Genomic DNA, 24,141 nt, shown 5'->3' with positions numbered 1-24,141 from the left:
TGTGAAGTAAAGCGTTTAATAAAGACATTGTACAATACTATGTACCATAAACGTAGTATACTAGACCACAACAAATTCATTACTAATCATGAGTATGCTCTGCACGCAACATAGATATAAAAGCCAACATAACAGGCAACACTCATGTTTCACTCAAACACTCAGGCTATACTGTTTTCGCTGATCAATCAATGTCATTATTTGTTGTTTTTAAATAATAACATTGCATTTTTACGGCTTTTATTTGAATAAAAAATATATTTTCTTAAGTTCATTTGCATTAAATAAAACTTAAGGGCCTCTTACATTTTGTGTATCATATTCATGTGTTTTAAATATGGCAGAATTAAAAATATGCAGAATATGCCTTCGAACCGAATCAAAGGTTTATAATTATGATCAGCATCAATTAAAATCATATTATGAAGAAGTTTTGGCATTAAAAGTAAGTATTATATTATAATTTTCATTCAATAAAAGGTCATTTACCATTACGCTACTTCGACGATAATTCTCTAAGATCATCAATGAAAATATTAATCTAACGTTTTAATTATTCTTAATTTGCCTAAAATAACTATAAGTTTCAAAAGATAACTCAACGTTTTTATTCAAATCAACAAAAAACAGTATACGAAAAGTTATGACAAATAATGCTACTAAATCCTGAACTTTTGATTTCAATGCTGCCCGGATATAAAATGAACAGGCACATTTAATTACTAAAATCAAAATAATATTTTTGTATAATAATAAGAAACTAACACCTTTAGGATCGATTTAGGATATATTAATTTAAATAATTGTATTTAAGTAACATGACTTTGTATTTTTAAATGTTAATAAAGAGTAACTACTGAGTTTCTTGCCGGTTCTTCTCGGTAGTATCCACTTTCCGAACTGGTGATAGCTTCACTTAATTGTAAAATGACGATTAAAAAGTGCTTTGTTTTGATTTGATTTGAAACACAAGTCAGTTGACAGAAACATAAGTAGAACAATTAAATAGTACTTTAAAGCAAATCTTTCATTTACATTACAACAATCGAGATGATAGCATGCATGATTCATAATTTGATGTAGTAGTAAATGCACAATAAATTATATATTATATACTTTGATTTATAATGTTTTATAAATATTCAGTTGCACTTATACAATGAATACTTAACAGGTAAATGAATCGGACAATCTACCCCATTATTTTTGTTTCGAATGTGCAATGCAGCTGCATAAGTTCCACAAGTTCAAAGAAAAGAGTTATTGCGGGCAAAAAATACTGAAAGACATGCTGAGGAAAGGCCCGGTAAGTTTTTAAAACTATATCGCGCATGTTTATTTCCTCCAAGATATAATGTGAATATGTTGAATGAAGTAGTTTTAATGTTTTCATTGCAGAGGATAAAATACTGTTGATTTCCTAACTATGAGGTTTTGGGAAACTACTAAATAACTTTATTAAAGTACTGTGAATAGCTATCAATATTGAACTGACAAATCTAAGTCTTCAAAGTTTGTAGTCTAAATTTATGATTGTTAATACAAATAATTGTTATACAACCTTAGTCCCTAGGTCATATTTTGGTAGTTCTTACTTTGACTCTTCATAAGTAAATGCCATCAACATAGACCAAAAAGAATTGACTGCTTTCTGAATAAATTTTCCTCTAGACTAATAGTGACATATTTTCAAGTTGTTTCATTAATATGTCTCTTTTTCGTTTGTATATTGTTATTGAACCAATGCAATAAATACTAACGAATCGTAATGCTTCTATTGATACTATGAATTTTTATTTTCAGATAACATATGAATCAATATATAAAATAAATAGATCTGCTCATAATCTAGAATCACCATTAGGAAAAGTAACATTCACATCTAATATATTTAAACAATTAAGTATTGAACATGACGACAACATAAAAGATGAAATAAAATACGAACATAGAGTTGAAAATGTACATTTAGATGACGTTGATGATTCATTTATCATTGAAGACATTCACGACAGTGATCAAGTTGATGCAAAGATAGAAACCAGTCCTTACATAGATAATATAGATAAAGATGACGTTACTGAGTGGAAGCACAAAGATGGCTTTAAAACTAAGGATAAATTCAAACGGATTAATTTAATGGACGGTAATAATTGGAAGAAGATTGATTTGACGGAAGAACAGGCTGTTCAGGTATTGTACTATGAACTGATAATGATATAATCCAGTTAAATCTGGATATAACTAGCTAGTAAAATCCAGATGTAACTGGATATATGATCAGATATGTTTTGGGTAAGATTATAATATAACTGGACATAAGTGGACGAGTAAAAGGATTAGTTTAAATTAAAATGAAATTGTCGTTTTTTGTTTTTCTTTTTAAGTAAGATGTTATGTTCCTCATGCCTGTAGTTACAGTTTTACTTTAAATATTTGTTAATTAAATCCTGACAGAAATTAATCAATAATGTTTGGTTATTAATGTTATGTATTTTCAACCGACTTCCAAAAGGAGGAGGTTATCAATTCGTCTGTATTTTTTTTTTTTTTTTTTTTTTTTTTTTTTTTTTTTTTTTTTTTTTTATGTTTGTTACCTCATAACTTTTCACTGGTTGGACCGATTTTGATAATTTTTTTTTTGTTTGAAAGGTAGTGCTTCCCGTGGGGTCCCATTTTTTTTATTTTTTTTTCCGATGATGGTATCCATGTGAAAACGACATAAGTCTTAAATTTGCATTATGCATATGCGCGACAAATAGGTGAATAACTGAAAATCACGTTAACCAATTTTGATAATTCTTTTTTTATTATAAAATATATACTTCAAGGGTAATTTGGTGAAAGTTTGGTAGGGTTCTGAGCACAGGATCCATGACAAAGTAACGGAACGGAAGGGAACGGAACAATTCTGAGGAGCACGTTAGCGATACCCGGTCGAATCTTTTATTTATAGGTTATTTGGATATTTGAGTCACCTTCCGTAATGTGGTTATGTTTATGTAATTATCATAGTCGAATATTATAATCAACTAGCTACCCACCCCGGCTTCGCACGGGTGCAATACTGATACTAAATATACTACAGAATTTGTTTATATACGACATCACGTCGCAAACTTCTAAAATTATCAGTGTTTCTTTACTATATTGTTCATGTATTATATACACAAACCTTCCCCTTGAATCACACTATCTTTTAAAAAAAACCGCATCAAAATCCGTTGCGTAGATTTAAAGATATAGGGACAGAGAAAGCGACTTTGTTTTATATTATGTAGTGATGGAACTCCTATACGGCTCGCAGTTAGGGTGCGATATGGGGCAGAATTTCTTACTATCTTTAATCAAATTTTGTGTATGTGATGTGATGTCATATGATGTACGAAATATAGTTGGTCTTTTTCAAAGTTTTTTTGCTGAGTTCGATTACAGCTCTTTCGAGGAATCCTTGTAGTTTACGCCGTGTGACGTATTAAATCCGCATTTTCGAAAGTCTATTTTTGCTTTATTCGCAAGTTTCCTTTGAAATTGTCCTCGAAGTAGTTTCTGACTCATATAAACGGAACGCTTAATCTATCCATATTAAAAAAAATTAGTTAGTCAACATCAGCTTCACTTAAAATCAAAAAATAAATAAAATTTTAACAAAAAGAAAAACCGACTTCAAACAAAACACTATTTTAAAACAAATGAATATGCACGAAAAAGTAATAAAAATAATTGCGTATTCAACATATTTTTTAGAGTCTTCCTAAGTTAAATGAAATGAAAAATATTAGACTACTTAAAAGTCGATTAACGATTATATCATGTAGTTATAATTATTGTTATATTTGGAGTCGGTGTCAGCCAATAAAACCCTACAGTATATCTATCAAAAAACAATACGAGAATACTTTAACAAATATGTTTTTTACAAATTACCTTTTATACAATAATAGACTGGATCAATCAAGGGGCTCGTATCGCTTCTTTCTTTTGATTGTTGGGGCAAGGGCACCGTGGCTGACACCGGCTCCAAATATACCAATAACTATAACTACATGATATAATCGTTAATCGACTTTTAAGTAGTCTAATATTTTTCATTTCATTTAACTTAGGAAGACTCTAAAAAATATGTTGAATACGCAATTATTTTTATTACTTTTTCGTGCATATTCATTTGTTTTAAAATAGTGTTTTGTTTGAAGTCGGTTTTTCTTTTTGTTAAAATTTTATAGTGTAATTAAAAATTGTAAGACAACATTAAAACTATGCTAAAATAATTTACTTTTTGTTGTAGTAAAAGTAATAAAGATATAATGGTACCTTTTACAATTGAGCCATTTTTGAAGTGATAACTTCTTATGGGTGGGTACATCGCTTAGTTACGTAACGCGTTACGACGCCTGTCTATCTGTTTTCTCTTTCTTTTACAAGTACGGTAGCTGCCCCTTTCTCGCTCTAACCCATCATTTCAGAAAGTTTATTATATCACTTCCGCCTGAGTCCCGAAACGCACAAGTGTTTTAAAAATTAACATTATTTTTTTAAATTGCGAATGTTGTCGAAGTTTTACTATTTAATTTATCCATTAAATATGCATTTTATTTCATGTTTAACTGTTATTAAGAAACAATGTCACAAAAGCCTATTGGATTATTAAGAGTGCGATGCGACATCGTTATTATCATTACGTATAATTGTTTTCAGGAGCACAGATTAAGAGCTGATGATGAAAAATATAAAGCAGCTGCATTTAAATGTACGGATTGTTTCAAAGGTTTCTCGAAAGAGGAAATGCTGAAGAGACACAATAAATTGAGACATAAGGAGGTATACCCTCATGTTGCTCTACATGTTTATTTTAATATAATTTATATCCTATAATGTAGCTTCCTAACTGTGATTATTTTTTAAAGCTACCCCATACAGATAATTGACCTTGCGCCCCCCGTGTCCCCCTTAACTTTACTGGAATGGAATATCATATTACATGAAAAAGTATTTAATAATCCGATTGCCGTTATTATAAATTTCAAAATTGAAACCCTTTTTTAACTTGCGTTCTAAATTTTCGTATTTTTATTTTTTATTTTTCAGTCAGTATTTTTTTTAAGTTATGTGGATCCTAATCCTTAAACATGACCAATTGAAATAAAAATATTCTCACGTTTCAGTATTACGTCTCTCTTAGTCTAGCCCCCCCCCCTCCTAATTATGGCCACAGGTCCTCCAGACCTTTAAATCCGACTTTGAGGGTTTTTTTTTTAATGTTATAGGTTGGCGGGCGAGCATATGGGCCACCTGATGGTAAGTGGTCACCATCACCCATAGACAATGACGCAGTAAGAAATATTAACTATTCCTTACATCGTCAATGTGCCACCAACCTTGGGAACTAAGATGCTATGTCCCTTGTGCCTGTAGTTACACTGGCTCACTCACCCTTCAAACCGGAATACAACAATACTGAGTACTGTTATTTGGCGGTAGAATAACCAAGTAAAATATTGATATTCCGAAAGGTTATAAGAAGTTCTTGATTTATTTATGGTATAAACTGTTTGGTTCAAAAACGACAGTCATCTTTGATAAAGTACGATAGACAGCTATGATGATTAATGGGAATGGGAATTTAAAGACATTATTTCCCAGTGTCAAATACAAAGTGATCTATTTTTATCTGTAGTTTTAATCTATAAATGAATGTAACTCGCAGTCGATCGGTTCGTTCGAGTGTCGCTTCTGTCGCATGCGCTTCAAGTGGAAGTGTGACCTGCGCAAGCACATGCGCGCGCACTACACCAAGTACCTGTGCCTGCGCTGTCACCTCGTGTGCCCCGTCGAGTGAGTACCATAGACAATGTACAGTCGGGGTAAAAAATGCTTCGTCGCCTTAAGGTCTATTTGAATCTGTTTTACCGATCGAGAATGACATATTGCGTCGTATTATATGTTTGGATTCAAAAGGTACTAAGAGTTTGAGACTTGATAAAGGAATGAATTTGAAAACTGAAGAAAGTTTTCTGACTCTGACTGTACAATAGGCAAATATATTGCAATATACAGCCTCGTTTTCAAGGTTTTAAGGCTAAGGTTTTGAGAATATTTTAACTACAGTAAATGTTATAATTTTTTTCAAATTAACATGATTATTTTAATAATTATTTATTTATTTTTACTCATATAAAGTTACATTTTTAAATATAAAATACAAACATATGTATAAAATATATTTAAAAATATAAAATACAGAGACCAACCAGTGGCGGGAACAGGGTCTAAGCCACCGGTGGTCAGGGCTCCAAAGAGAGGAACTTCCTCACAATACGCGCCGTGCCGAGGAGTACTGCCTTCTGCATCAGGCCCTTGACCCAGCTACCTAACGAGAGCCTCTTAAGGTGTTGGTCGAGGCTCTTGGCCATTAGGCCATTCGCTGAAACAACTATCGGCACAATAACTGCTGTATCCACATCCCACATGTCGACAACCTCGTGAGCTAAGTCAAGATATTTTATTTGTTTATCCTTCTCAGCTTTCACGAGATTCTCGTCATGAGGGATGGTGATGTCAACAATTATCGTGCGGCGCTCTGACCGATCTATCACCACTATATCAGGCTTGTTGGCAACAACAGTCCTGTCAGTGATTATAGATCGGTCCCAGTACAGTGATATGACCATTCTCGAGAACTGGGTCGGGCACATACCTGTAGTATGGTACCTCTGATACCACAAGACCGTATCGAAGTGCAAGTTGTTGATGGATAATCTTGGCCACTTGGTTATGTCTGTACAAATACTCTCCGTTAGCAAGACGAGAACAACCGGAAATAATATGTCTAAGGGATTCGCCCGGAGTGTGACACGCCCGACATATGTCCACCGTGCCATCCCTCACAATATACTTCCGGTAATTGTTCGTCATGATAACTTCGTCCATAATCGCACAGACAAAACCTTCGGTTTCACCAAATAGGTTACCGAACCGTAGCCAAGATACGGACGCCATAAAGTCCACATCGGGTCCATGAAGGACCCGATAGAAGCGTCCGTGTAACTCCTTGCACTTCCATACCTCCTTGCGGTTCTCAGTACTTAGTACTACAGGTTTGCGCCAGTTCTCTTTGCCTAAGGAGAGCGGAGTTAGTCCCTTGTCCATTGTAACTACATCTCGGTGCATATCCAAGTCAGTGTGGAGAAAATACTCCCTGAGTTTGTATACCTCACGGTTATGTAGGGTCTTGGCATTTAAAAAGCCACGGCCACCACATCTCCGTGGGATGTACAATCTCATCACCGAAGACCGAGGATGATGCATTCGATATGCAGTCAGCAGGAAACGGACTTTCCTATCCAAGGTGTCTAGTTCTTTTTGAGTCCACTTGAGTATGCCGAAAGAGTACATCAAGACCGGCATGACCCAACCATTGAAGGCGCGAACCTTATTGCCACCTGATAAAAGACTTTTGAGTACCTTTTTCAGGCGACCAAAGAAACGCTCCTGCAATGATTGTTTCATGTCGGTCACATTGATGCCTAACGCTTCCGACATACCCAAGTATTTGTATGATTCGTTTGCGGACAGTGACTTAAAGTTTATGGAATCTGAAAGTTGTAATCCGTCAGATTCCATAATCTCTCCTCGCTTTACATGCATAACCGCGCATTTGTCAACTCCAAATTCCATTCTAATAGAATTACTAAAAGTTTCTGTTACCTTTAGTAACTCCATTAGTTGTGAATCTGAAGGTGCAAAGAGCTTTAAGTCATCCATGTAAAGTAGGTGGGATATTACTTTACCTCCTCTCCGCAAACGATAGCCCAGCCTTGAACTCTCCAAGAGAGTACTTAGGGGGTTCAAGGCTAAACAAAACCACAATGGACTCAAACTATCGCCCTGGAATATTCCCCGCTCAATCCTTATCGGTTCGTCATTACCATGAATCGTTCGGCATCCTGGATAGCGAAGGACTGTTCGCCATTGCCCCATACATGATCTCAAGAAACTGCATAGAGTTGTATCTAATTTATACAACTCCAGCACCCTCAAGAGCCATGTATGCGGCACGGAATCATAGGCCTTCTTGTAATCTATCCAGCATGTCGACAGACTCTTTCGAGAACGACGAACCTGTTGGCTAATGGTCATATCAATGAGGAGTAGCTCCTTAGTGCCTCGTGATCCACCCCTACATCCATTCTGAGAGACAGACAAAATACTATTATTCTGTATGTGACTATTAATCTTATCTCTCAGAATGGCGGTAAGGAGCTTATAGACCGTCGGTAAACAAGTAATCGGTCTATAATTTTTAGGATCCGTTGCACTACCTGACTTATGGAGCAGGTGGGTGACTCCGGTGGTAAGGAACTGTGGTAGCGACCCAGACTCTAGAGCTGACTGGAACTGGGATGCCAAGCGTTCATGCGAGCTGCGTAGCCATTTTAGCCAGAAGTTATGCAGCCCGTCCGGTCCCGGAGACTTCCAGTTGGAAACGGATCGAACTGCAGCGGCTACATCTTCAGAAGCAATGGAAATTTTTCCCATCACTTCCAAAGGCTCGCACGCTTGCCTGACCTCCAGCATCCAATCACCTTCAATGTGGTCGACGGGCACCGACCAGATGTTGCGCCAAAATGTATTCGTGGCATCATCATCTGGGCGGCATCCATCGCTCACATCCTGGTCGAGTCGCTCCCACGTTCTGTACACCCACCTTTGATCGCTCTGGAATTTGCGATTCAAGTGATAACGGTCCACTCGCCGCCTGTACCGACGGATGCGGCTTGCCCATGCATAAACTTTTTGTTTTAGGAAGTCAATACGCTCCACGACATGGGACGGATATTCTTGCGGACCTATACCAGTCCCCAAGAACGCCCGCCCCACGAAACGCATTACACGTGGACGCGTATTCCCTTCCTTAAAACAACATAGTTTTCCAATGAGCACTCTGGTCTCATTAATACGTTTCTCAATCCTGCTCTGCCAGGCCGGTGCAACAGCCTTTGGTCGTGTAGCTCGTTCGGTGTCTTCAAATGTAACACCAGCTACACTACATGCTGCAACAGCCGCACAAAACAGAATTGAGTGCGTATCCTCGAGATTTTCACTGCTCTCAAAATAATCTGTGAGCAGTGAATCCAGAGTGCACACTAGGTCCCTATGCCGTTTAGTCATGGGTAAACGTGGCAACCGTGGCCTAAGCTCAGCGGGAGTGTTACGATACTCCCGAATCGCATCCCCCAGTGCGCTCCTCAAATGATCACTGTACTTACTTGTTGTAATAGCCATGTCACCACCGCCCTCGTCATCATGTTCTGGGCCCTGTGGTATTGTAGGAAGTGGTTCCTCAACCACGGGCGTTGACGGGCCGGAAGTGACACCGCTATTACATGTTTCCGAGCGAATCCGATCAAGTACGGTGTCACTCAGCCTGTTGTTACGCAGAATGACTCGCACCTGATCCGACAGTCGTTGAGCTGAGACGTTGACAGCTGGTTCAAGCGCCTGAAACAGAGAGAGCATCCTAACACGGTACGCCGTGAGGTTAGTTCCCCCCTTTGTAGCCCCATAGTATGCGCGCATGACATTTTCATTGATGGGTTGTGTCCATCGCATGCGCTGCACACCACCACCGGAAGCGGGGACCCTGTTCGAGACCGGTTGGCCTCTGGCTCCCAAGCCCGTCGGTGGCCGGCGTCTCCCCGCTCGACGTACAGGTGTTGGCGACGTCGGCGGGGAGAAGTACTCGTCGCTCGAGCTCGACGCAACTGCAGACACCAGACTACTTCCTTGTGCGGGGTCCTGTGTCTGCGAGGCGGAGCTGAGCGGCGGGTCCGGGGATGGATAGTTGTGCGCTCGTTGTCTGGCTCTTGTCAACATGTTTTTGGGTTTTAAACATTCTTATTTTGGTTTGACAATGTCACTTTTATTTTTGGTAGAATTATTGATGTAGGTATATCTGTTCATTTTTGTATAATTGTACGTATATTTTATTATTTATGATCCAAGAATATCTGTTTACACTTTTTTAGATAAATATAGAATTTTTTCATTAATTTCTTTAAATAATTTTATGACAGCCCCATTTTTTTCATGTTGACGTATTAGTTGGTTGCCAGTTATTTTTGATTATTTTTATTATTACAGTTATTTAATACGGGATATTTACTGCTTATGTTTTTTTGTTTTTATTTGGTGGAGGTCGATATTTCGACATTATTTACAAGTGTCTTGTACACGAGAATATTATCTAGAATAAAAATAAAAAACATGGTATGAATTCCGTTTTAAATAACTGTCATAATAAACGTTTTTGAAGAAAAAAGTTATAATAATAAGTAGTTAAATAATGGACATTTCAAAAGTACTTGAATAATGAATATATAAATTATTTTAAATAAATAAATGTCATAATATTTAACTGGATGAAATTGTAATAATAAAATAAGATGTATGTTTTAAGGAACACGGCGATCCTCCACGAGCAGTACCACAGCGGTGTCATAAGGAAATGTTCGTACTGCAATGAAGAGTTCCGGTAAGATTATATATCCCAAGAGTCTAGATGACGTCGTGGTTAGAACGCGTGCACCCTAACCGATGATTGCGGGTTCAAACCCAGGCAAGCACCGCTGAATATGCAGTTCATAATTTTTCTCGTTCTCGGCGGTGAAGGACTACACCGTGAGACACCTGCATGTGTCTAATTTCATAGAAGTTCTGTCTCATGTGTATTCTGCCAATCTGCATTGGAACAGCGTAGTGGAATATGTTCCAAACCTTTTCCTCGAAGGGAGAGGAGGCTTTAGCTCAGCTGTGAGAAATGTGTAGGCTGTTGTTGTTGTATATATTTATTGGTTTTTGTTTATGATAAGGTTTTATCCAAGTTCATCTGTAGACCGATACGCATAGAAGAATCAGCGAGCTTGTTCAGCATTTGTTGTAGCAACACAGCGTTTCTGTCACGATGACGATGTCGTCTGCGAATCTCAAGTGAGAGATGTATTCGCCATCGATGTTGATGCCACGTCCTTTCCAGTTCAGCGTTCTGAACATATCCTCCATTGCATTAATAAACAATTTGGGGGAAATAACGTCCCCATTGTTATTAGCGCGTTCGTGTGCGCGCGCTGCGGCTCGTGTGTCCCTAACGAGAGCTCCCCCCTCCCCCTCCCCCCGCAGGCACTCGTCGACGTACTACACGCACCTGCGCACGCACCGCAGCGCGTTCGTGTGCGCGCGCTGCGGCTCGTGTGTCCCTAACGAGAGCTCCCCCCCCCCCCCCCCCCCCGCAGGCACTCGTCGACGTACTACACGCACCTGCGCACGCACCGCAGCGCGTTCGTGTGCGCGCGCTGCGGCTCGTGTGTCCCTAACGAGAGCTCCCCCCTCCCCCTCCCCCCGCAGGCACTCGTCGACGTACTACACGCACCTGCGCACGCACCGCAGCGCGTTCGTGTGCGCGCGCTGCGGCTCGTGTGTCCCTAACGAGAGCTCCCCCCTCCCCCTCCCCCCGCAGGCACTCGTCGACGTACTACACGCACCTGCGCACGCACCGCAGCGCGTTCGTGTGCGCGCGCTGCGGCTCGTGTGTCCCTAACGAGAGCTCCCCCCTCCCCCTCCCCCCGCAGGCACTCGTCGACGTACTACACGCACCTGCGCACGCACCGCAGCGCGTTCGTGTGCGCGCGCTGCGGCTCGTCCTTCGTGAGCGCGGCGGGGCTGCACCAGCACACGCGCATCAAGCACTGCGCGCACGACCTCGTAAGCATTAACTATGGGATATAAGTAATCTATCCGTAATCCGATGAAAGTATTGTTTATAATACATTTGTTTAATAATTCTAAAGTACTACAATACTTTAGGCTTATTGGTTGAACGAGAACTTATAATGAAGTATATAAAATAGTTATATATTTGATAGTTTCAGTAAAATATTATTGTTAATGCACTTTATTGTACCCTAAACATACAAAACACCGAAACATTAAAACTGAACACAAAAAAAATAGAAACTACTACTAAATACTAAAGATTAAAACCAATATTTGGTGTGTTGTTTAACAGGCAAACTTACAGCTAATAAGCCATGTCTTCTAGACAACCCAAAGGCTCATTTAAAGGTTGATAAAGTATACTATATATTTAATATCAATATTTTATGTGTCAGGAAAGTCCAGATGATGACGAAGACGTGAACACATTCTGCTCCCGCTGCGACATCCGCTTCGAGACGAGGAAAGCGTACGAAGAGCATCTCTTCCATTCCGCGATGCACGCTGAAGTCGTCGTGTGAGTTACACGCACACGCACGTTTAAACAAGTTCACATCAACACATAAACACGTTCGCATCAACACAAACACGTTCACATCAACACATAAACACGTTCACACCAACACAAACACGTTCGCATCAACACAAACACGTTCACACCAACACATAAACACGTTCACATCAACACATAAACGCATAAACACGTTCACATCAACACAAACACGATCACACCAACACAAACACGATCACACCAACACAAACACGATCACACCAACCCAAACACGAACACACCAACATAAACACGTTCACATCAACACATAAACACGTTCACATACACATAAACGCATAAACACGTTCACATCAACACAAACACGATCACACCAACACAAACACGATCACACCAACACATAAACACGTTCACATCAACACATAAACACGTTCACATCAACACATAAACGCATAAACACGTTCACATCAACACAAACACGATCACACCAACACAAACACGATCACACCAACACATAAACACGTTCACATCAACACATAAACACGTTCACATCAATACATAAACGCATAAACACAGTCACATCAACACAAACACGATCACACCAACACAAACACGTTCACATCAACACAAACACGATCACACCAACACAAACACGATCATACCAACACAAACACGTTCACATCAACACAAACACGATCACACCAACACAAACACGATCACACAAACACAAACACGTTCACATCAACACAAACACGATCACACCAACACAAACACGATCACACAAACACAAACACGTTCACATCAACACAAACACGATCACATCAACACATAAACACGTTTGAATCCCAAAAAAACATCACAGTTTCGCCGTGATATATCTATAATACCGAGCAAATAACGATGTAAAAATGTAAACCTATGTAACTTAAATTATTTCCAAACCTAATCAAGATATCAAAAAAAGGCAAATATATGACGATAGATATATTTTTTTTCTTATTAATATAAGGAAAAAAAACATAATAAACTATTTTAATTGCAGTGAAGGTCTGCAGATTGAAAATCAACCGAGGAAGATATTGGGCAAGAAAATGCAAGATAAGGTAACGACAGCAAAAACATTACATTTCGTACGTTTATTTAAGTGTTACTTGTAGTGTCGTTAGTATTGTTCTATGGGTAAGTGAGCCAGTGGAAATTTGGTGGGGGATTCCTGATGTAAAGATGAATAATGTTTCTAGTAGCGTGATCCATTTGTACATCCAACTACGTGTATACAACTACGGCATAATTAAAAATAGTGTTTAATTGTATGCAAAGAATTAATTACAATTATGTAATGATTATTATTATTATATTTTTTTTTCGTATTTGTTATTACAGCACTTAAACATACAATAGACTAATTGTGATATGACATGATATGGTTTCCGTAACCTGTATGAACGCATCATAATAATTAATTCTTATGATTTTTTATATCATTCCCAAATAAGTACAACTTCTTTACATAGTATAAAACAAAGTCGCTTTTTCTGTCCCTATGTCCCTTTGTTCGCTTAAATCTTTAAAACTACGCTACTTTTTATGTATAATACATAGACAATTACACTGGCATTTGACAGCTGACGTATGCTTCAATTCTAATTTATAAGTACGTTTTTAAATAATAGGGAGTGAGTACTCACTGTAATATTAAGTCCTTAAATATAATAACATTATCTTCACTTATTTTAAGTTATATTACTTAATTATTATAGTTTTTTCTTGTTTTTATTTTTTTAATTTTACTTTATGCTTTTCTATTATCTTTTTACTTAAATTACAATAATACTTGTTACAGTTCTTGTATTTTACGTTTATCTTTTTTTTTTTTTTTTACAATATGTTTACTTTCATATTCTTGAATTCGTTCTACGTATATTTATGCTTTAAGTGTAACAACTATCATGGCTGGCAGCTATATTAGCTTTGTGGTTATTTGGTTTAGTAGGTCGTTTTATTTAGTATATTATAATTTATAATTTTATATATTAATCTTATTATATTTATTTATTATTAATATATTTATTTCTATTTTTTTTTTAGTATCAGACTATTTTATTTATTATTTATATTCTTAATTTTTTTTTTTTTTTGGTATGTCGTCTAATGGTAGTATTCATAGTGATATTTTCCTCTCCCCATCCTCTGATGGATACTCTAGTGATGATAGCTTTCACAGTACATCTTATCCTTCATTAAATGTCACCCTCGATTCATGTTTTTCCGACTGTGTAAAAAATTTTAATGTCATTCACATCAATGCCCAAAGTGTTCCGGCTCATTATCCTGATATGCTTGCATCATTTGACTCCTGCAATATTCATGCCATCCTCATCTCTGAATCTTGGTTAAAGCCCTGCTTACCATCGACATCTTACTCGTTGCCCGGCTTCCAACTGATTCGCAATGATCGTAGCGGGAGGAGGGGTGGTGGCGTTGCAATCTACTTACGCACCTGTATCCCTTTCTCAGTACTCAGCTCGTCTGCCCAACCACCTTCGCCCGATGCGATCGAACATTTGCTTATCGAAGTAAGTCTGTCCTGTTCTAAACTTCTCCTAGGTGTATTTTACAACCCTTCTTCTCTGTCTAATTATTTTACCACTTTTGAAAACGTTTTACATAATTTTATCCCTACCTAAAGTCACTCCATTATTATGGGTGATTTTAACACTTGTTTACTTAAAGATGACTCTCGGTGTAAGAAATTATTAGAAATAACTGATTCCTACAATTTACATGTTTTACCTCTTAAGTCTACACACCATTCTCCTGGGTGTATTCCATCCCTTCTGGATCTTATTATGATTTCTTCTCCCGATTTTATTTCAAAATATGGCCAATGCCCTGCTGATGCATTTTCCTATCATGACCTGATCTTTCTTTCGTATAAAATTCGTCCTCCTAAAGCTAAATCTAGAACACTTCTGTATCGTAATTTTGCAGGAATGGATCAGATTCGACTCTGTGATGATGCTCGCCAGTTGGATTGGTCGTCGGTACTCTCTGCTGAGTCAATTAATGACAAAATAGATCAATTTAATAGGCTGCTTACTCAATTATACGATACCCATGCCCCTTTGAGACCGGTTAAGTTGAAACACCTTCCAGCGCCGTGGTTGTCAGACGACTTAAAAAAGATGATTGAAAAAAAAAAACCATGCTAAAAACAAATTTAAGATGCATGACACAGACATCAATCGCGACAAATATAGGAAAGCTCGGAATCGATGCAATACAGCATGTAGAGACGCTCAACGACGCTACATTCACAAATCTGTCGAAAACGGCGACACTTCAAAAATCTGGAAATTTCTTGAAACACTAGGAGTTGGTAAATCAGCACATAACTCTCCCATTAAAATTGACGTTGAGCTTTTAAATAAGCATTGCTCTTCACATTCTGTACTTGATAGTGTTGATAAGCATTGCACGCTTAATATTCTTTCCTCGCAACCAACTTCTATATTTCCACCGTTTACATTTTCCTCTATCACTGAATGTGATGTTAAGAAGAACATATTATCCACGTCTTCGAATGCCGTTGGTACTGACTGCATAAGCCGTAAAATGATTATTCCCATCCTTGACATTATTGCTCCTACTTTAGTGCACATCCTAAATTACTCCATCACCCGTAGCACATTCCCTGATGCTTGGAAAGGTGCTCATATCATACCACTTCCCAAAAAACCTAATCCTATTAACAACTCCGATTACCGACCGATTTCCATTCTTCCATTTCTTTCCAAAATTTTAGAAAAAATAGTTTTTCAACAAATAAACACTTTCCTTAACAATCACTCCATCCTCAACTCTCTCCAATCGGGCTTCCGCGCGGGTCATAGTACGGTCTCTGTTCTGGTGAAGGTTACTGATGACATTCGTGCAGCCATGGATAATAAACAACTCGCAATTTTAATTTTATTGGATTTTAGCAACGCATTTAATTGTGTTGATCATGACATCCTTTTGAGTTTGTTAAGTTCTATTAACATATCTCCATCAGTGGTAGATTGGTTTCAAAGTTACCTCAAAGGCCGACGACATCGTATTCGCCATAATGAGTCTTTCTCCTCATGGTGTGATGTTCAGGCAGGGGTTCCTCAAGGTGGCGTCTTATCTCCTTTACTCTTTTCAATTTTTATTAATTCTATCACTTCAAGCATTTCTTCTCTCTACCATATGTATGCAGACGATATCCAGATTTATCGACATGCATCACTTCAAGATCTTCCTGCAGCGATTGATGCTATTAATGACGATCTTGTTTCAATCTCTGAGTGGAGCAAGCGATACGGACTTAACATCAATCCAAGTAAATCGCAGGCAATCATAATTGGTAGTCCAGGCATGATCTCTAGGGTAGATTTATTAAATTTACCATCTGTGGAATACAGAGGTACTACAATAGCCTACTACTCTAACGTTAGAGATCTCGGTGTGTATTTAGACCAGACGCTATCATGGTCAGCACAAATAAAAGAGGTCAGTAGGAAAATATTCGCTGCGTTGAGCTCATTGCGGCGACTCCAATCTGTACTTCCAATTCCTACCAAAATTATGCTAGCAAACTCTCTCCTTTTATCAATTCTAGATTACGCAGATGCAAGCTATCCTGATCTCACCGAGGACCAACTGAATAAACTTGAGCGACTTCAAAATATTGCTATTCGATTCATATTTTGCCTACGAAAATATGACCATGTCTCCGAATATCGTTCAAAACTCAAGTGGCTTCCTATACGTCTTCGCCGGAACTTACATATTCTTTTTTTTGTATTTTATTAATTTTATGTTACTTTCTTTTTTGTTTCTGTTTGTGGTGTGCAATAAAGAATTATAAATAAAAAAAAATAAACAATGTAGCAAAGAAACACTGATCATTTTAGAAGTTTGCAATATGATGTCGTAAATAAACAAATTCTGTAGTATATTTAACATCAGTATTGCACCCGTGCGAAGCCGGGGGGCGGGTCGCTAGTAAAAAATAAAATAGAAAATGTTCTGACAATGAAAGCGTGTTATTTTGTATGCGTTAAAGGCAGTTAATTTAAATGATTTATTTCCTTTTTCAGATAACAAGTTTATTAAAATCCAGGTGAGTTTATAGCTGTTTATTTAAAGTAACTCTGATATAATTTCAATATTAAGATAAAATCTCACACTACAAGGAAAATAAAACAAACGACGCAACTATAATATCTAACAGAAGTAACAGTCTGTAAATATCCCACTGCTGGGCTAAAGGCCTCCTCTCCCTTTAAGAAGATTTGGAACACATTCCACCACGCTTTTCCAATGCGGGTTGGTAGAATGCACATGTGACAGAATATCTATAAGACTTGACACATGCAGGTTCACATTGTTTTCCTTCACCACTGAGCATGAGATGAATTATAAACACAAATTAAGCACATGAATATTCAGTGGTGTTGCCTGGGTTTGAATTAGGTATCACCGGTTAAGATGCATGCCTTCTAACCACTGGACTATCTCGCCTCGACTATATTATCTTGGTGTGCGTAATAGCTACGTTTGACACTATTTTCCTAGTGTGCTTGTACTCAAGGCCAACTTGGTCAGTATTTTATCCGACTCGTTCTCAGTTTTGAAAGCAGAGTGGCCTCAAACTATACTGGGGCCCTCGGGCACACGTGAATTTGGGCCCCTTTTGCTGGATATTTACTAAATTTAAATTATTTTTAAAAAAATTGTCAAATATGTAGAAATATTGTACTATAGCCAGGCCTTAAGTTAAGTTAAGTTCAAATAAACGGTGCGGTAATTTACGTAAATTCTTAGGATCTGATTGGTTCTTCAACTTTATGGCCATAGCGTATCTATTTCTATAGCTTTCAACTTTTTATATCAACTATCGTCACTAGCTTTATGATAAATGTTAGTTATTTCATACAAATGGGGTAAATTCTAAAATATACATAGTCGTCAACGTGAGCACAAACAACGGGCCCCCTTCGAGATGGGGGCCTTTATGGTAAACATAGTAATGTGTGATAGTTTGCGTAGACATAAATAAACAAAGAATTAACAATGGTCTGAAATCTTCCAGAAAGTTCGAAAAAGTTCCAATTAAGCCCGAGATAAGGAGAAACAAGAAGATGAGAAGGAAAAAGACGAAACCAACCACGTGTCACCAAGTGAGTAGTTATATAATAATGAGAAGTAAATTAACTCTGTTATAGGTAGTAGTATTAAACTAATTTGGCTTTGTCCGAACCTATATTCGTGAATACTACCCATACGGATGTACGCGTTAATTTCAAACTAATTTGTATAATCTGTGTCAATATCAAGTGACATGTGAATGTTAGTACAATTCCGCAGATATTTTTAACTTTGCCGTTTCATATATTCAAATCATTTGTAAAAAACACTTTATACAATATTATACAAGTGACAAAAAGGAAATTAATACTTGTCGACTTCCAACTATTACATAAATATAGTAACTAACATGAGTTTGTGTTTTCAAATAAATAAATAATAATAATTATTGGACAACATCAGAGACATTACTCTGATTCCACTGTAAGTAGCTAAAGCACTTGTGCTATGGAAAATCAAAAGTAACAACTGCACCACAAACACCCAGACCCAAGACAACATAGAAAACTAATGAACCTTTTTTCTACATCAACTCGGCTGGGAATCGAACCCGAGACCTCAGAGTAGCATACCCATGAAAACCGGTGTACTACTCGACCACGGAGGTCGTCAATATTTATATTTATTTTTAAATGAAAAAGAGTAACAACTATATTACTTGCCGGTTCTTCTCGGTAGAATCTATTTTCAAAACCGGTGGTAGCTTCACTCAAAAAAGTGTGTTAAAGTTCAAAAGTGCTTGTAAAAAGTCTACTTGAATAAAGTATATTTTGACTTTGATCACTAATAGTTCTCGGAAGAAACTATTTTCCGAATCGGTGGTAGCTTCACTTAATATAGTTGTTAAATGACGATTCAAAAGTACTTGTAAAAGTCTACTTAAAAAAAGTTTATTTTAATTTTGATCACTAATAGAATATACTGTTCGTAATTCCAGTGCGGCAAACACTTCGACACCCAAGCGGCGTGCTTGAAGCATCACCTCGCGGAACATCCCGGGACCTCTTTCTGCCCCCCCAACGAGAGGCACATCTGTGAGATTTGTGGCGCATCCCTAGCGGTATGAATGTACAGTTATATTAAAGACTACTTAAACATGAATGAAAAGAAAAATAGGGATGTATGGGTCACGTCTTCCAAGAAGACGACAAGCTTGGAATCCAGCTAAGATCTGCTGAAAATATATAAAAGTAGAATGTGAATAGAAGAAAATATATAAAAGGCACAAGCAAGTGTGAGCCTGTTGATGTTGTAAATATATTAATAAAATAATTATATAAATGGAGAAGAAATGTTTATTAAATACTTCTATATATATAAGTCTATAAAACTTATATATTTTTTTTTAACTATAAACGATAATTCTTAATATATTAAGAATTACTAATATACTGTCAATTGTATTAATATCATATTTAAATGCCTTATCCTATAATATTTTTTAGTATCGTAAATTGTGTAAATCATTGCAATATTTTAGTTGAAAATTCACAATAAGATAAGATTCTGGCATTGAATGCAAACATGACTGTATTTTTTTAAATGTTGAAAAAGAGTAACTACTGAGTTTCTTGCCGGTTCTTCTCGGTAGAATCTACTTTCCGAACCGGTGGTAGCTTCACTTAATTGTTAAATGACGATTCAAAAGTGCTTGTAAAAGCCCACTTGAATAAAGTATACTTTGATTTTGATTTATAATCCTTAAAAAATATACATGCATATATATGTTTATTTGTTTGCTAGTCAAGGGATCGTGTGGTACCATAATCGAAACCACCACCTACCACCCACCAGTAATTTATAATGTTCAATGATACCCAGCCGGGCAGCGTGGCGGTGCACCAGAACCTCCACACGAGGGAGAAGGTCCACTCGTGCGAGACCTGCGGCCGGCAGTTCCTCTCCAACATCGGCCTGAAGCGCCACATGCTGGTATGTATACCTGCCACACGAATTAATACTCAAACTCAAACTCAAACTCAAACTCAATCCGCTATCTACCTAAACTCAATAGGCTAGGCAGTCAAATACTGGTTTTTAAAATCCATTTTTATAGTATTTAGTAGAGGTTAAGGAACCCATTAAAAGTTGATTTTTTTTATTTCCACTACATATTTGCCGAAAAATATCATATTAAAAATTCCATATTTAAATAACGCGCGAAAACGCTACTTGGACAATATGGCGCTGCAACGGGGTCGGTGACGTCAATTTGCTGTATTTTAATCTGTGATACATATGATAGAAAAGCAAGGTTTAAAAGAAAGTGACTTCATCATAAACCCGGCCAATCAGGAGCGTTTTGTGTCACGTGACAAACGTTTGAAAAAATTCAGTTTTATTTATTGATATTTAAATAAATTAAGTATTATTTTTAAGTTTCGTTAGTAAATAACCATTTTTAAACTCATAATATACACTGATTACAATAATTCACAATTTATTTTTCTCATTGTCAAATAGCCTATTATAAGGAAAACGCGCTAAAAACGTAAACATATATAACTTATCGATAAGGCCATAATTTTTTTCCAAAACTAATCAAATTTACTTGGTTGCCACCATGTATTATATGCCTATATTTACAAACAACAATAACAACAATAACAGCCTGTAAATTCCCACTGCTGGGCTAAAGGCCTCCTCTCCCTTTGAGGAGAAGGTTTGGAACATATTCCACCACGCTGTTCCAATGCGGGTTGGTGCCTATATTTATTGTCAATATTTTACTCGTGCGAAGTCGGGGCGGGTCGCTAGTTATAGGATACGTTGTTGTACTTTGTAACAATATCAGTGGCGTAGCTATCGTAGGGCCAGGAGGTGCAGTGCACAAGGGTACAAACTAAGGGGTAGTTCAGGGGTCCTCTAAACTAAACCTTAAACTTCTGTAGAAAATCAAGACCCTGTGCACAAGATTTTTTATTTGATATCTATAATTTTAAAGGGTAATTATTAGTTAAAGATGGATTATCATCCCAATCAAGAGGGGGTGAGGGCCCGATTCTTTTTCTATGCACCGGGTCCCTTCCTCACCTAGCTATGTATAGTACAACACAACATAGATGTCGCATCGGCCACATTCGTCAAAAAGATCACATCCGAATTGAGTACGCTATCCCAAATTATCAATATTTATTACTCATGCGAATATGATCTTTGCACAAACGCAATAGCTTGTAATATCACATGAACTAATATATTCGTCAATTTGACGCGTCCATTTACATGCGCTTGCTTTTTCTGACGCGTGAATCTATAGCGACGAATAGCGTCGAATGGCGCGATAGGAAGCTATTTCTATTGGTTGTGTAAATCGACAGTAATCGGTTTTATTTTCATTCCATTGCATTTTCCGATGCTACATCTAATTTGTGTCGTACTATACGTCACTGAGCAGTATAAGCATATTTACATTCATCTCGTTAGTTAAAATGTATTTGTAACTTGTTATTTTTATATATATGAGCTGAAATGACCCAGTGGTTAGAACGCGTGCATCTTAACCGATGATTGCGGGTTCAAACCCAGGCAAGCACCACTATATATATGTGCTTAATTTGTGTATATAATTCATCTCATGCTCGACGGTGAAGGAAAACATCGTGAGGAAACCTGCATGTGTCTAATTTAATCGAAATTCTGGCACATGTGCATTCCACCAACCCGCATTGGAACAGCGTGGTGGAATATGTTCCAAACCCTCTCCTTAATGGAAGAGGAGGTCTTATCTCAGCAGTGGGAAATTTACAGGCTGTTACTTTACTTTTTTTTATATTATTTAGACGCACACTGGAGAGAAGCCATTCGCGTGTACGCTCTGCGATAAGAGATTCACTCAGAGCAACAGTATGAAGCTGCACTACAGGACCTTCCATCTGAAACAGCCTTATCCTAAAAGGTATTGTGGAACTATCTTAGTATGTTATGTGATTCCAGTCAGAATAAATTACATATATATAATTGTGGTTAACTAACGTAACTGTTTTAAATGGTGAAAAGAGTGACTACTGAGTTTCTTGCTGAATCTACTTTCCGAACCGGTGGTAGCTTCACTTAATTGCTAAATGACGATTCAAAAATGCTTGTAAAAGCCTACTTGAATAAAGTTTATTTTAATTTGTTTTGATTTTGATTAAATATAAATAAAAATAAATAAATATTGGACAACATCACATACTTTACTCTGATACCAATGTAAGTAGCTAAAGCACTTGTGTTTTGGAAAATCAGATATAACAACGATACCACAAACACCCAGACCTAAGACTTTTTCTACGTCAACTCGGCCGGGAATCGAACCTAAGACCTCTGAGTACATGGTTTACATAGTACACTGATACACACTGCTCGACCACTGAGGTCCTCAAATAGTCCCGTGACGCCCTGTAAGGGTTAGTTATTTAATAGGTATTCTGGCGCACACAGTGCCGGCAGGGTCGTATTTAGGGGAGGGCAACCGGGGCAACTGCCCTGGGGCCTCTACATTAGTGGGGGCCACAGTTGTCAGCAAGTTAACAAATACCAAGATATAGTCAAATTATAATAATGTTATTATTAAATATTTTAAAAGTTAACGATACAAGTATAAATCATAGCTTACTGATTGAAATAAAAAAGTAATTAATTCATGATAATATAATTATTAGTTTGTTCATGCTTCTGTTTGTCTAGGGCCCCCACTGCTTTGTGGCCCGGGGGCCTCCAGACCTTTAAATCCGACTCTGAGTGCCGGTGATAGCTAAGTGGTAATGCCTCCCTACTCTCCATGTGTGACATGATGTATGGATTTTGTGAAAGATGATATGGCTGGAAAGAATGTAACTTCTAAGATGACGTCAGACAGAGAAGTATGGAAGGAGACATGCTGGGCCGATCATAGATAGAATTGGGATCAGGGGGATGATGATACAGTAATTAGTTTTTTGTTTTGTTGTTTAGAAATCGGAGGAAAAAACTAGAAGATAAGAAGAACATATCGGACGAGGGCAGCGATGAAGGCAACATTTCACCAAAGAAGGTCTCAGACAGCAAGACCGAACCGGATCCGGGCGATCCGGTCGATCCGGTGAACGCCGCGCCTGAATCGATTGTGATCGAACACAATGAAATTGACTATCTGACTCTCGGTTACCAAAAGTATTAATAATTAAACTGTAATATTGTAAATTATTTAATTTTAATATTGTAATAAAAGTTTGAACTGAAAATTATTTTTAAATTTCTTACCCTGGATTCAAAACTCGATTAAGTCCTAATGTTAAATATGTGTATATTAAGTTCAATTCAGTGTTTCTGGCGTTACTTGGACAATATTATATATGATGGCAGATATGCCTTATTTATCAGTCTTTTTGACGAGACCTTTAATTATCTATTTTTTTTTCATTTCTTAAAACCATTATATCAAAATTAGAGCGTACTTGTCATGCTATGCTATCAGTTTTGGTTAACTAATCTCAATGGAGAATGTCCATTATGATGACACCGCAATTCTTGACTTGCAAAAAAGGAACTCCTCATAAAAACGATATTTCTTGAGTAATTTTTTTTTCAAGCTGCTCACATACCACATACTGGGCACATTTCAGCACATTTTTTTTTAATAGAAATTCAAAAATTGGGGTGTCATCATAAAGGACATCAATGGAGATCAGCCAACTACGATTGTAGTGCAAAAGTTTTCATGC

General features: G+C 37.3%; 1 protein-coding gene across 1 annotated transcript; it reads left to right on the top strand.

Moving 5' to 3' along the window:
- Positions 1–173: 173 nt before the first annotated feature.
- Positions 174–23,636, top strand: LOC124540228 (zinc finger protein 37-like). Its single transcript, XM_047117694.1, has 15 exons — positions 174–445; positions 1,175–1,306; positions 1,810–2,193; positions 4,699–4,821; positions 5,708–5,835; positions 10,460–10,534; positions 11,628–11,760; positions 12,168–12,289; positions 13,323–13,383; positions 17,404–17,426; positions 18,399–18,486; positions 19,392–19,514; positions 20,276–20,386; positions 22,237–22,352; positions 23,393–23,636. The coding sequence occupies exons 1-15, from the start codon at positions 338–340 to the stop codon at positions 23,595–23,597; spliced, it is 1,932 nt and encodes a 643-aa protein (XP_046973650.1). The 5' UTR covers positions 174–337; the 3' UTR covers positions 23,598–23,636.
- The last annotated feature ends 505 nt before the right edge of the window (positions 23,637–24,141 follow it).

This window comes from Vanessa cardui, chromosome 24 (assembly GCF_905220365.1).
Source record: "Vanessa cardui chromosome 24, ilVanCard2.1, whole genome shotgun sequence".
NCBI classification, from domain to species: Eukaryota; Metazoa; Arthropoda; class Insecta; order Lepidoptera; family Nymphalidae; genus Vanessa; species Vanessa cardui.
This window is presented reverse-complemented; position numbering and strand designations above follow the sequence as displayed.